Below are 13,205 nucleotides of genomic sequence, written 5' to 3'. Positions count from 1 at the left end.
GGCATGTCAATTATATTATATTCCCTAATCCATATTGACAAACACAGTGAATGGTCTGGGCAAAGGTGTTACTTTTTCTTCGTTTCCAATAGGCTTAGGCTGAATGACCAGCTAATAGACTTTTGAATATGCATAAGCCATTCAGACCAAGCCAATAAAAAGCTGTTCTCAGTATATACTGTCAGTAAAGACCACTGCACACACACATAAGGATACAATGTCTCTCTCTCTCTATTGTATTCTGATACTGCTACTTATACCTGGAGCAGCTAACTACATTGTAAGGAACTACCTTAGACATGAGCCAGCTAGCCAGCAAGCCTTTTCCAACAGGACAGAAGAAGAAGTAGACAAGAATGTAGTCCCTTATGAATTACCCAACTTCATGATGAGCCTCTACCAAAGTTTTCATCGCTTAGAGACCAGACAAGGTACAGAGCTAGGACCTGCATCATTACAAAGGTCTCCATCTAGTCCACAGGCTGATATTATCAGAAGTCTGGCTGCTAAAGGTAAGATAACCAACTCTTTTTATAATATCAGTTATAAAAAATATTTGGTGCTATTTCATGTGCAGTGTTAATATTTTTATATGTCAAAAGCAATTTAAATATCATATTCCGTTATAAATCATATGGTGTGGAAAATGAAGTAATTGAAACTGGTTTCAAAGATTTTGCAGAATGCTGCAAAATATCTTTGACTAATCCTGGTTGTGCCATACTCCATATGTAGGTCAATAGTCTTTTTTTTTAAGGGTTGCTTCACAAGCAAAAATTGTTCTGCATAAAATCAGCCCTATACTGTGGATCTGGTCATAGACATTGGAAGGAAATCACACATGACAGCCATATAGCTACTGAACAATAACTTTTTTAATTGAAAGGGGTATGCACAGATAACCCGAGCATTGGTCATAGCTTTGCAACAGACAAAAAAATCCTGTCCAGCTGAATAACCGTTCCCTGAGGTTATCTGGATGGGACACAGACATAACAATTGTTACATTATTTTTACATATATTTTACCAATTGTTATTGGTAATAAAGATCTGTCATTACTTCAGCAGTTAGGCATAACTACTTATTTAATTTGGAGTAATAGAGTGGAAAGTTCAGTAAGTGATAAAAGTGTTAATGAAATTGTGTGTTAATAGTGTTTCATTTAGGATTAGCAAGACCTGCTACTGTATGTGTTTCTGAAATGCATATGGACTACCATGTATAGTCTGGCACTGGCAGATGTCATTACTGGGTGTTCTACAGGCTTTTTGAGGCAGACTTCCAATAGATGGACAGAACCCATAAGCAACTATTAGATCTACCTGCCTTCAGAACAATAAATGCCACCATGCAACCTGTCACATACTGGTTTTTGTATGTCTATGACTAAATGATAATCTACAGAGGTTTGTAGCACATTGGCAGATCAACCATCAATCATGCTCTCAATGCTCTAGCCAAATGCAGAATTGATGGAGCTTTTGACAAGCCTTTCAACAGATTACTGCACAACTATGTATTTTAAATATATTCAATAAGTAGTTGTAATCGCTGTTTCGTTTACTAGTATGGGGGGAGGATATATTGCCTGATATAGAGACAATATTTCCACATTGTCATCTACGGAAAAAAAAATCACAGAATAGCGTATAGATACATTATTTTTGTCTGGGATCACATTTCATGCCACATTTCATGCCACATCACTGTAAGACAGGGAATTAAAGTTTCAGAGGCTCAGATGATTGCCATTTACATACACAATATATTGTCCTCGAGATCTTGAATTATATAACATTTTTCTACTGGTTCTAGTTATTCCAGAACAAACATGTATCATTTTATTTGCACATTGAAAAAATGTCATATATTTCACTTGACTCTGTGGTTTTGGCTAAATAACTATTTTGTCTGGGGTGATCAGAAATGAATGGTGTTAGTTTTGGACCAGCAGGCTATGTAGATCAGTATTACAATTTTGCTTTGATGTCTGGGAAGGGCTGTGCAGACCATGTTTAAATCTCTGTACCAGACACACTTCACAAGTGCTCATTACACAGAACAGTAATACACATCCTTTTCATAGCTTGTCTGAATGTCTCTTCACACAAGACTGCTGCCAACCTACAGCACCTTAGGAGTCTTCATCAGTATTGTCCTTTTCAAAGCTTGCAGGCATTGAATAGAGGCATAGGTCAGACAGCCCTATAGAAATCCTATAAGATAAGCGGCGCTGCAATCCACATCTTGCACATTAAATTCAGTACAGACATGATTTAATTACTCCAGTAAACTTTGTTATATTCTAAAATGGAGATTATACAAAAACATTCTTTTGGAAATTCTATAACATTTATGCATACTGAATTAATTCAGAAAGTTAAATGCCATATGTACTAAAATAATACGTGAAACTGCAAAGGTGCACCCAGGTATTTTTTTACATAGAAATAAAGAATCTTTGGAATATTAGGTTTAGCTGATATAAATATAATCGCTTATAGTAGTAGTGTTCAGTGTTAACGTAAAAAAAAAAAGTTTGAATAGAGTAGTGAAGTGTGTATATATATATATATAAATCATTATATTGGTTTGGGTGCACTTCTCCTTTAGACCTATTTACTGTACACTTGTGCAGGTCTTTAAGGAGAGTTATGTCGGCTGCCAACTAACTCCTTTTTTGTACCGCAACGTACAGCAGCACACTACCGAGTGTTACCATGCGTTGCAGCACACTACAGCGCAGGTGCGCCATTTAAAATGAATTGCACCACATTGCACCAATGCAAGTAATGCACATTACCGTAATGCAAAAGTGTGATATGGCTCTTAGCTATTCGTAAATACATTTTCAAAGCTTATTTACATAGCTTTTAATAATATATGTCCACCCCATAAAAGTTAAACTTTCTCTCTTCTTGCTTCAGTTTACATTGTTTTAAAATAGAACTCCCCTAAAGGTGGAGTACCATAAGAGGGTGGCTATAACGAGGGCAATGTTTGTTGCTCGCCGCAGTATAGCCTCTAGGTGGATTTCAGTAGCGATTCCCACAGTGGAGGAATGGAAGAAGGAATTAGATAGAGTGGTTGGATTTGAGGGAATTATGTTTAAGCATTGAGATTACATTTGGTAAAATGTGGGATAAGTGGATTGAATATAGTAAGGGAGTTTGTTTATAATATCTGATCCGTCTGATATTGGTAATGTGTGTAGAAATGTAGGATATGTATATTGGTATCTTGAGGAATTGTATATTGTTGGTATGTTTTGTTTTTGTATAAATTATTGTTTTTTTTTGTGTTGTCATTTTAATATGTAATTGTTGATGTAAAAATGTTTGTTATGTAATATTAAAATAAAAAAGTATTAAAGTAAAAAAAAAAAGTAGAACTCCAGTCAAAACATATTATCAGTTTTGGATAGAGTAACAAGGGATAGGTGCTCTGTCAGGTTTTTCTTTGTTTGTGTTGAAATTTTTGAATTAACCCTATGCACAAATCTATTCACTCTTACATATTTTTACCAACCTTTTGCAAAAAAAGGATTCTCGGTTTGCATGTATTGCAATACATGTTCAAGCTGGCCAACGGTGTCAAAGTGATGCCTCTCTGGCTAGTCCCTACTATTTGGCAGGCTTGAACATGTATTTTCAGTGTTAACAGCTGGTCACACCCCTTTAGCACCTCGTGTGTTATATATAGCTAAGCTATTTAAATTTCGAGCACAGACGTCTCTCCATTTCTCTTTTATTTGTTTGTGTCCCTGTTGGGGAGATTTTTCCCCCCAGAGACAGGTAGTAGTCATTGGTGAGCAATAATAGGTCACTAGAGAAGAGATGAATATGCTTTACTTCATATCTGGGCTGCAAAGATTAGTAAAACCCTTTCGTACATCAGGGCAGGGGTGGGCGACTCCAGCTGTTGTAAAACTACAAGTCCCATGAGGCATTACAAGACTGACAGTTACAGCGTAACTCCCAGAGGCAAAGGCATGTTGAGATTTGTATTTAGAGGGCCGGAGTTGCCCACCTCTGCATAGGGCTATCTTTATGAACCTTCTCCTAAAACAATGTTACTAGTTTTTAGTAAAACCTTCTCTGAGTGTCTGACGTAAGAAAAATGCAACCATTTTTATTTTTAAAACCCCCCACATCCTGCAGTGTATTTGTGTATAATTCTCACTGTACTTTTATCATAAGAAGCATTTACAGCATTAGCCCTTACCAAGGTTTAGACTTTTCTAGCAATATTTGCTCACTACAGTCATCAGAATTGTGTATGCTGTTTAGAACTTGTTTGTCACTCTTTACAGTTGCAAAAAAAAAAAGGGAAGTGTGAATGCAGCCCCAACGAGCATAAATTTACACCTTGTCTAAATCAAATTAGCAAAATCTAATCCTTCTAGCTGCTAATACAAATGAGGTACACAAGAGAAAATGAGATGCAACAGGAGATTAGAACTGGGTAATATAACAGGAACATGCCTAAATAGGAACCCCCATCATAAAATATGTGTAAATATTTAGTAGCACTAGCTAATAATGACATAAGGAACAATATTTTGAGGTGCTAAGGTTTAAAAAAACTTGTATCATTAGTAAAGCACTGAGGTAGGACAAATAAGGGGTGCAGAAACGCATTCTGTAGCCATTCTTTATAAAAAAAAACCATAACCATCACTCTACAAAAGTATTTTGTACACTTAAAGTGGTCTTGTTTTAGTGGTACATCTTAGATATATCTTTTTTTAATCTTTTTTTCATTCAGAATTTGAACAAGTGGACGAAAGATGCATCCTTGTTTTTGACTTCTCTTCTCTCAGCCGTGATGAACAGCTTGAGTTTGCAGAGGTGCGGCTTCATAAATCTGCATTAACAATATTGCACAGTGATGGGATGCCACTCGTAGTGGATATTTTTCATCAAGACTCCACGTGTCAAGCTGCTCATAAGTTGTGCCAAAACTATGTCTACTTGGGCTCAGCGACCTGTAAAACCGGAGCCTCAGAAAGTTGGCTAGTGGTGGAAGCTTCAGCAATAGTTCGAAAGTGGTTTGAAAGGAATGATAAAGCTGATGACAGCACACCTGTTCATTTGAAACATGCAGAAAAAATGTCTGGAGTTGAAAATGCCAAGAGGAGATACAAGGACCATAAATCTGAAGATCATCAAGTGTTGATGTTTGTGTATTCCAACTTGTCCAAGAAGGAAAGGTCGTCTGTGACTGCTACCCTCCTGCTAGATGCTGCGCAATCTAAATATCTAGCAACAAGCCCACTTTTAATTAACAAATCTGCATCAAGAAGACGGAGAAGAAGCCACATGATTAGGGATCGTATCATCAGCATAAAGCAAGCCCCACCAACAGCCAACAAAAGCAATCTTTGCAAAAGAGTAGACTTAATTGTGGACTTCAGAATGATTGGATGGGATGCCTGGATCATTCATCCCAAAAAATTTAACGCCTATCGGTGTGAAGGGAGCTGTCCAAGTCCTGTGAATGAAAGTGTCAAACCAAACAATCACTCGTATTTGCAGGTAAGAACCATTTTTTTTTTTTTTTTTACTGTAGGTATGCTCCTAATGTCAACAACCCTGGGTTGGCAAGCTCTGGCATTTGCCAAATGGGTTGGTGTGTCTTAGAGTATTTATGGGTTGATACAAGCCCTATGTTGCCTGCTCAGCCTTACTCAATCTATGTGCACCATCTTTACCATGATTTTATATCACGTTGTGTAATAGTAAGCACTTCATATTCTTTTTATGTGTTCATTATCACCCCCTAATTCTAGTCAGTTCCTAGGGTAAAGTTGGGTATACCCGTTTCTATTTTCTTCATTCAACCTGCCGGCTGAATGAATAAAATAGAACAGATTCCTTGATTAACGCTTAAGAGCGTTGATCGATGAATCTCCCGCATTGAACGAGGAAACTTCCGCTGTCAGAATACCCGAACAGAGCTGTTCAGCCGATAATTTTCCGACATGCTCCTTCGATCAGCTGATGGAGGGATGCCGTCGGAAAGGTGACGACAGTGGCACCCATGCTTTCAATTTGGCCAGTTCATCAAGAATTAGCCAAAATTTGAAGTGTGTATACCCCTATTAACCCTTAGTGGCCTATCACTTGTCTGAGAATCTGTCAATTCCTGAGCAGGATTGAACCGTTTATGGCCACCCTAAGTACTGGCTATTATTATGCATCAGCAGTTTTTTTAGGCACTAGGTATATGTACCACAAGTGAGGAAGTTGCTTATGCTTAAAAAAATGTTACTCACTATTATCCCAACTTCATAGTGTCCAGGTTGTAATCTAGATTTACTGGCCATTTTTTAAATAACAAATTCAGTAAGCTGAAGACCAGCACAAAGAAACTGCTGACACTTTTTAGCTACAGTTTACTAGTAGGAGCTCTATGGTCTGGTCACATGAGAATGAACAGCTTGCATTGTGTGGGAAAGTACAATGGTGTTCATACTACCGAATGCTGTAACACCTGTCTACAGCAATTTTTTTCTCTGCATGCAGTCATCCAACATGCTTATCTGACAATTTGTTGGCAGATCTACAGTGCAGGAAATGTAAAAATAGAAAAATACACCTTGACTGAAATTAAAACTGACACAGCACACAAAGGATCCATCTGACATCGCCTGTATGCATGTGACTTGGTGTTTCTTTATCATTTATCTATTTTTCCACCGTTACACAAACAAAACAGTCAGCCACAAAGGATTTTTGTTGAATGTTTATCTGAAATCTCAGTAACTAGGAAAATAAATATTTGTACTTTTCAAAGGGAGGAAGCGTACGTTCTTATAGCTCTTCTCAAACCAAATGTTTTCTGTATATCAACTATAATTATGAACTTGTTATCTGCAGAGGTTGACCTTCTTCAAACTCTCGCATCCTTGGCCACTTGCTGTGAGAAAAAGTGAGATAATCTCACATTCTTACACTCTGGGAGACAATCAGCAGGAAGTCCTGTTCAATTAGCATAAGACTTGCTTCATATTTAAATTAAAAACGGTTAACAGCATCCTTTAGCAAAGTTTACAAATAGCAGCTCATATTTAAAGGATATATAAACAGTGAAGTAAACTAGACAAATACTGAAAATAAGACTATTTGTCATACAAACGGGAAGTACATGTTGCACTTTTAGAACGTAAGTGTATTTTTTACACTTTAAAAGTTGTATCAATGCATTTTTTTCTAATAAGATTAGCAAATGCCAGTGTTTTAATGAAAGTTACATTTTCCATACATTCTGAATGGCAATTAATTCTATGTTTAAAGCCGGGTACACACGTATCGAATTTCATCAAAACCGGATGAAATTTGCTGCATGGGTGCTGCTGTCGGCTCCTTTCGGCCAGCATCCTTCGATCAACTGATTGGAGGAGCATGTAGGAAATCTCTCGGCCGATCAGAGCTCTATTCAGGTAATCTGGCAGCGGTCGGCAATCACTGCAAAAATACAAAGAAAACAGCAAGGGATTCCTGGATCAATACTTGTAAGTGGTGATGAAGGAATCTGTGATATTTTCATTGTTCAGCCCACAGGTTAAATTAAGAACATGCATGTATACCAGACCCAAGCCTGGTGTCAGATAGGTAATTTTGCTGCTAGCGTCAAATCGAAAATGCCAGGATCGCTAAAGTGTCCCTATGGAATTGCTCCCTCTGTTGGCAGATGCAGAGAGATGTCACACTGTTGCTGACCCAAACACTTGATAAATCTCAATAGGAAAGGAATAGACATCTCACTGCCCCATCTACAGAGGTATTGACTCCATAAGGCCAAAAAGCAGCATCCTAGAGATCCTGCCACTGGTGATTTTGACAAACCACCAATGGCAGGATTGCTAAGGACAGAGTCGCCATTCTGACATGAGCCTTAGAGCTGATATTGTTGAGGTAATCTGTAAAAACAGTTAAAACGTTTAATCAAGGCATGTTCAGATGTGGACATGAGTTAATCCACAGTAAACCTTTGGAGACACGGGTGGATTTACTAAATGCAAATAAGCTATTCACTTTGCAAGGGAATATGACCTTAGTTTAGTGAAAGAGGTGAAGTTCTGCTGACTGCCTTCATCCAATCCTTTGCAAGATAATTGTAAGCATTATTTTCCTTGCATGTAATTGGGTATTCTTTGCAAAGTAAAAATCCCCCTTGCAAAGTGAACTGCTTATTTGCCTTTAGTAAATCAACCCTACAGACAGTAATAATAATTTTTTTAGGTAAAGGTTGGAATCTTGGTCAGGTTATCATTATTATCTGCAACCCCTAGCCTTGTTTCTTGTCCAGCTGCAGGCTGTCAGAGGTACAGGAAGTGAGGTGAAATCTCTCCAGTATATAGACAGTAACCCTCTATCGTTTTTCATGTTACAAGGCTAGGAAATTGCCATTGTCGTTGTACCTCAGGTATGGTTGATCGCTATATCAGAGAATGGAATTATCTCACAAATATGAATGTTCTAATACAAGAGAACCTGCGGCAATCATGAACAGTGCTTTTTAGAACATTGATAACATTATTGACACCAAGCCGACATTCAGGCTCCATTTACACAGGAGCGGTTGTCCATGTGTATTCGGCTGTATGAATATGTGCAGAGCCACTCTAAGCATAAACAAGTGCAATTTTTTTATGGATTCTGCACATTCGCGGCTATAGTAATAGCCGCAAATGAGCAGAATCCGTGCAGATAAAAGTTTTTAGCATTTGCGTGCCGCGCAGCAAACGTAAACGCTATATGTGAATGGAACCTCAACCTTAGTTTTTTTTTTAAACTTTTTTTGTTAATGGTGGCCAGACTTACTTTAAAAAGCTTTTTTTTAGTCTTAAAATATTTAAATTTCCTTGTTCTCTAGTGGTATTCAAACTGCTAGCACCAAGCCCCACCCATATGGGTGCCCTCCTCAGTTAGCCGGCTGCTGTGGAGGCGCCTGCGCCCGCACCCAGATTCCAATGCTTTCTCAGCTGCTCTAGAGCAGATCGGCATCGCAGATAGTATGTGCAGGAGAACCGATCTGCCCTGGGACAGCTCATCGGTCCTGAAATGTCACTTCTATCCGACTTTGTGAGTGGGGTGGAATGTGAGATCGCAATCACAGAGTTGGATAGAAGTGACATTTCAGGACCGATCAGTTGTTCTTCTGCACATCCGATCTGCGATGCCAATCTGCCCTGGAACAGCTGACAAAGCGTTGCAATTCTTCACCTATTGGCGGTCACACATTCCCCCGCCAAAAAACTGGACGGGATTACGTTAAAACGTGTGACCACGTGACCAGTCACACATTCTAACGTAGCCACAAACTTTGATAGAACACCGCCATCAGGGGGTATGGCCGGTACCCATGTGAGGGGTCTAGGGGGCCCCTTACATGGGTATCAGCTGTACCAGAGGCGGCACGGCAGAGCTGACAGGAGGGGGTGGAGGAAGCCGGGCCCCAGCAGCAGCAGGCAAGAAGAGTTGGGAGGAGGTACAGGGAAATGGACCCCGATGTCCAGCATGCTACTGCAACATTAGAGACCGCTGGGGGGGGCGTGGCAGCGGATCACACTGGCCCCCGAATCCCCCCCCCCCGCAGTCTTGGGAGGGGGCCCAAGATAAAATCTTGCACCAGGGCCCTTTGGTTATTAGGTCCGCCACTGCTATCTTGTCTATCTATCTATCTATCATCTATCTATACCTGTCCGTCTGTCTGTCTCTCTTTATCTATCTATCTATCTATCTATCTATCTATCTATCTATCTATCTATCTATCTATCTATCCATCTATCTATCATCTATCTATACCTGTCTGTCTGTCTGTCTCTCTTTCTTTCTATCTATCTATCTATCTATCTATCTATCTATCTATCTATCTATCTATCTATCTGTCTATCTTTAAGTGATTTCATGTTAAATCTACACAAAAGGTGGTCATTTTTATTACACTTTAAATGTTCAGTCTCTAAATTCCAATAATTAATATATACATTTTTCTTGTCTTCTTTTTGCAGAGCTTGGTAAACTTATACAACAGCGCAAAAGCTCCAGAGGTGTGCTGCGTTCCCATCAGAATGAGCTCTCTCAGCATGGCTTACTATGACAACATGGATTTGCTGCATGGGTGCTGCTGTCGGCTCCTTTCGGCCAGCATCCTTCGATCAACTGATTGGAGGAGCATGTAGGAAATCTCTCGGCCGATCAGAGCTCTATTCAGGTAATCTGGCAGCGGTCGGCAATCACTGCAAAAATACAAAGAAAACAGCAAGGGATTCCTGGATCAATACTTGTAAGTGGTGATGAAGGAATCTGTGATATTTTCATTGTTCAGCCCACAGGTTAAATTAAGAACATGCATGTATACCAGACCCAAGCCTGGTGTCAGATAGGTAATTTTGCTGCTAGCGTCAAATCGAAAATGCCAGGATCGCTAAAGTGTCCCTATGGAATTGCTCCCTCTGTTGGCAGATGCAGAGAGATGTCACACTGTTGCTGACCCAAACACTTGATAAATCTCAATAGGAAAGGAATAGACATCTCACTGCCCCATCTACAGAGGTATTGACTCCATAAGGCCAAAAAGCAGCATCCTAGAGATCCTGCCACTGGTGATTTTGACAAACCACCAATGGCAGGATTGCTAAGGACAGAGTCGCCATTCTGACATGAGCCTTAGAGCTGATATTGTTGAGGTAATCTGTAAAAACAGTTAAAACGTTTAATCAAGGCATGTTCAGATGTGGACATGAGTTAATCCACAGTAAACCTTTGGAGACACGGGTGGATTTACTAAATGCAAATAAGCTATTCACTTTGCAAGGGAATATGACCTTAGTTTAGTGAAAGAGGTGAAGTTCTGCTGACTGCCTTCATCCAATCCTTTGCAAGATAATTGTAAGCATTATTTTCCTTGCATGTAATTGGGTATTCTTTGCAAAGTAAAAATCCCCCTTGCAAAGTGAACTGCTTATTTGCCTTTAGTAAATCAACCCTACAGACTGTAATAATAATTTTTTTAGGTAAAGGTTGGAATCTTGGTCAGGTTATCATTATTATCTGCAACCCCTAGCCTTGTTTCTTGTCCAGCTGCAGGCTGTCAGAGGTACAGGAAGTGAGGTGAAATCTCTCCAGTATATAGACAGTAACCCTCTATCGTTTTTCATGTTACAAGGCTAGGAAATTGCCATTGTCGTTGTACCTCAGGTATGGTTGATCTCTATATCAGAGAATGGAATTATCTCACAAATATGAATGTTCTAATACAAGAGAACCTGCGGCAATCATGAACAGTGCTTTTTAGAACATTGATAACATTATTGACACCAAGCCGACATTCAGGCTCCATTTACACAGGAGCGGTTGTCCATGTGTATTCGGCTGTATGAATATGTGCAGAGCCACTCTAAGCATAAACAAGTGCAATTTTTTTATGGATTCTGCACATTCGCGGCTATAGTAATAGCCGCAAATGAGCAGAATCCGTGCAGATAAAAGTTTTTAGCATTTGCGTGCCGCGCAGCAAACGTAAACGCTATATGTGAATGGAACCTCAACCTTAGTTTTTTTTTTAAACTTTTTTTGTTAATGGTGGCCAGACTTACTTTAAAAAGCTTTTTTTTAGTCTTAAAATATTTAAATTTCCTTGTTCTCTAGTGGTATTCAAACTGCTAGCACCAAGCCCCACCCATATGGGTGCCCTCCTCAGTTAGCCGGCTGCTGTGGAGGCGCCTGCGCCCGCACCCAGATTCCAATGCTTTCTCAGCTGCTCTAGAGCAGATCGGCATCGCAGATAGTATGTGCAGGAGAACCGATCTGCCCTGGGACAGCTCATCGGTCCTGAAATGTCACTTCTATCCGACTTTGTGAGTGGGGTGGAATGTGAGATCGCAATCACAGAGTTGGATAGAAGTGACATTTCAGGACCGATCAGTTGTTCTTCTGCACATCCGATCTGCGATGCCAATCTGCCCTGGAACAGCTGACAAAGCGTTGCAATTCTTCACCTATTGGCGGTCACACATTCCCCCGCCAAAAAACTGGACGGGATTACGTTAAAACGTGTGACCACGTGACCAGTCACACATTCTAACGTAGCCACAAACTTTGATAGAACACCGCCATCAGGGGGTATGGCCGGTACCCATGTGAGGGGTCTAGGGGGCCCCTTACATGGGTATCAGCTGTACCAGAGGCGGCACGGCAGAGCTGACAGGAGGGGGTGGAGGAAGCCGGGCCCCAGCAGCAGCAGGCAAGAAGAGTTGGGAGGAGGTACAGGGAAATGGACCCCGATGTCCAGCATGCTACTGCAACATTAGAGACCGCTGGGGGGGGGCGTGGCAGCGGATCACACTGGCCCCCGAATCCCCCCCCCCCCAGTCTTGGGAGGGGGCCCAAGATAAAATCTTGCACCAGGGCCCTTTGGTTATTAGGTCCGCCACTGCTATCTTGTCTATCTATCTATCTATCATCTATCTATACCTGTCCGTCTGTCTGTCTCTCTTTATCTATCTATCTATCTATCTATCTATCTATCTATCTATCTATCTATCTATCTATCTATCCATCTATCTATCATCTATCTATACCTGTCTGTCTGTCTGTCTCTCTTTCTTTCTATCTATCTATCTATCTATCTATCTATCTATCTATCTATCTATCTATCTATCTGTCTATCTTTAAGTGATTTCATGTTAAATCTACACAAAAGGTGGTCATTTTTATTACACTTTAAATGTTCAGTCTCTAAATTCCAATAATTAATATATACATTTTTCTTGTCTTCTTTTTGCAGAGCTTGGTAAACTTATACAACAGCGCAAAAGCTCCAGAGGTGTGCTGCGTTCCCATCAGAATGAGCTCTCTCAGCATGGCTTACTATGACAACATGGATATTGCCTTCCAAAGCCATGAAGCCATGATAGTAGAGGAGTGTGGATGCCAGTGACAGGACATGTAAACCTAAACTATAAGACTAATCAACAACAAAAGTTATCAGTTCTATTGTTTTACATATAAGACTGTTGATATTGGAAACTTTTGGTGCCAACTTAAATGCACTAAATACAAAGTGAGCGAAGATGGAATTTGTGGATACATTGCTCATCCATATATATGAAAGTTTTACAGGTGATAATCTGGCCACACCATGAAAAACAACCTTGACAAACTAAGAATAGACTGAAAATATCACCCAATCAGG

At 39.9% G+C, this 13,205-nt stretch overlaps 1 protein-coding gene across 1 annotated transcript; it reads left to right on the top strand.

Moving 5' to 3' along the window:
- Window positions 1–217: 217 nt before the first annotated feature.
- On the top strand, window positions 218–12,950 carry NODAL (nodal growth differentiation factor). The gene is made up of 3 exons (XM_018564902.1): window positions 218–512; window positions 4,770–5,539; window positions 12,798–12,950. Exons 1-3 carry the CDS (start codon window positions 218–220, stop codon window positions 12,948–12,950), a joined length of 1,218 nt encoding a protein of 405 aa, XP_018420404.1.
- Window positions 12,951–13,205: the final 255 nt, after the last annotated feature.

The sequence above is a fragment of the Nanorana parkeri genome, unplaced genomic scaffold (genome assembly GCF_000935625.1).
Source record: "Nanorana parkeri isolate BGI_ZX_2015 unplaced genomic scaffold, ASM93562v1 scaffold793, whole genome shotgun sequence".
NCBI classification, from domain to species: domain Eukaryota; kingdom Metazoa; phylum Chordata; class Amphibia; order Anura; family Dicroglossidae; genus Nanorana; species Nanorana parkeri.
Note: the sequence above shows the minus strand (reverse complement) of the source record. Positions and strands in the feature narration are given on the sequence as shown.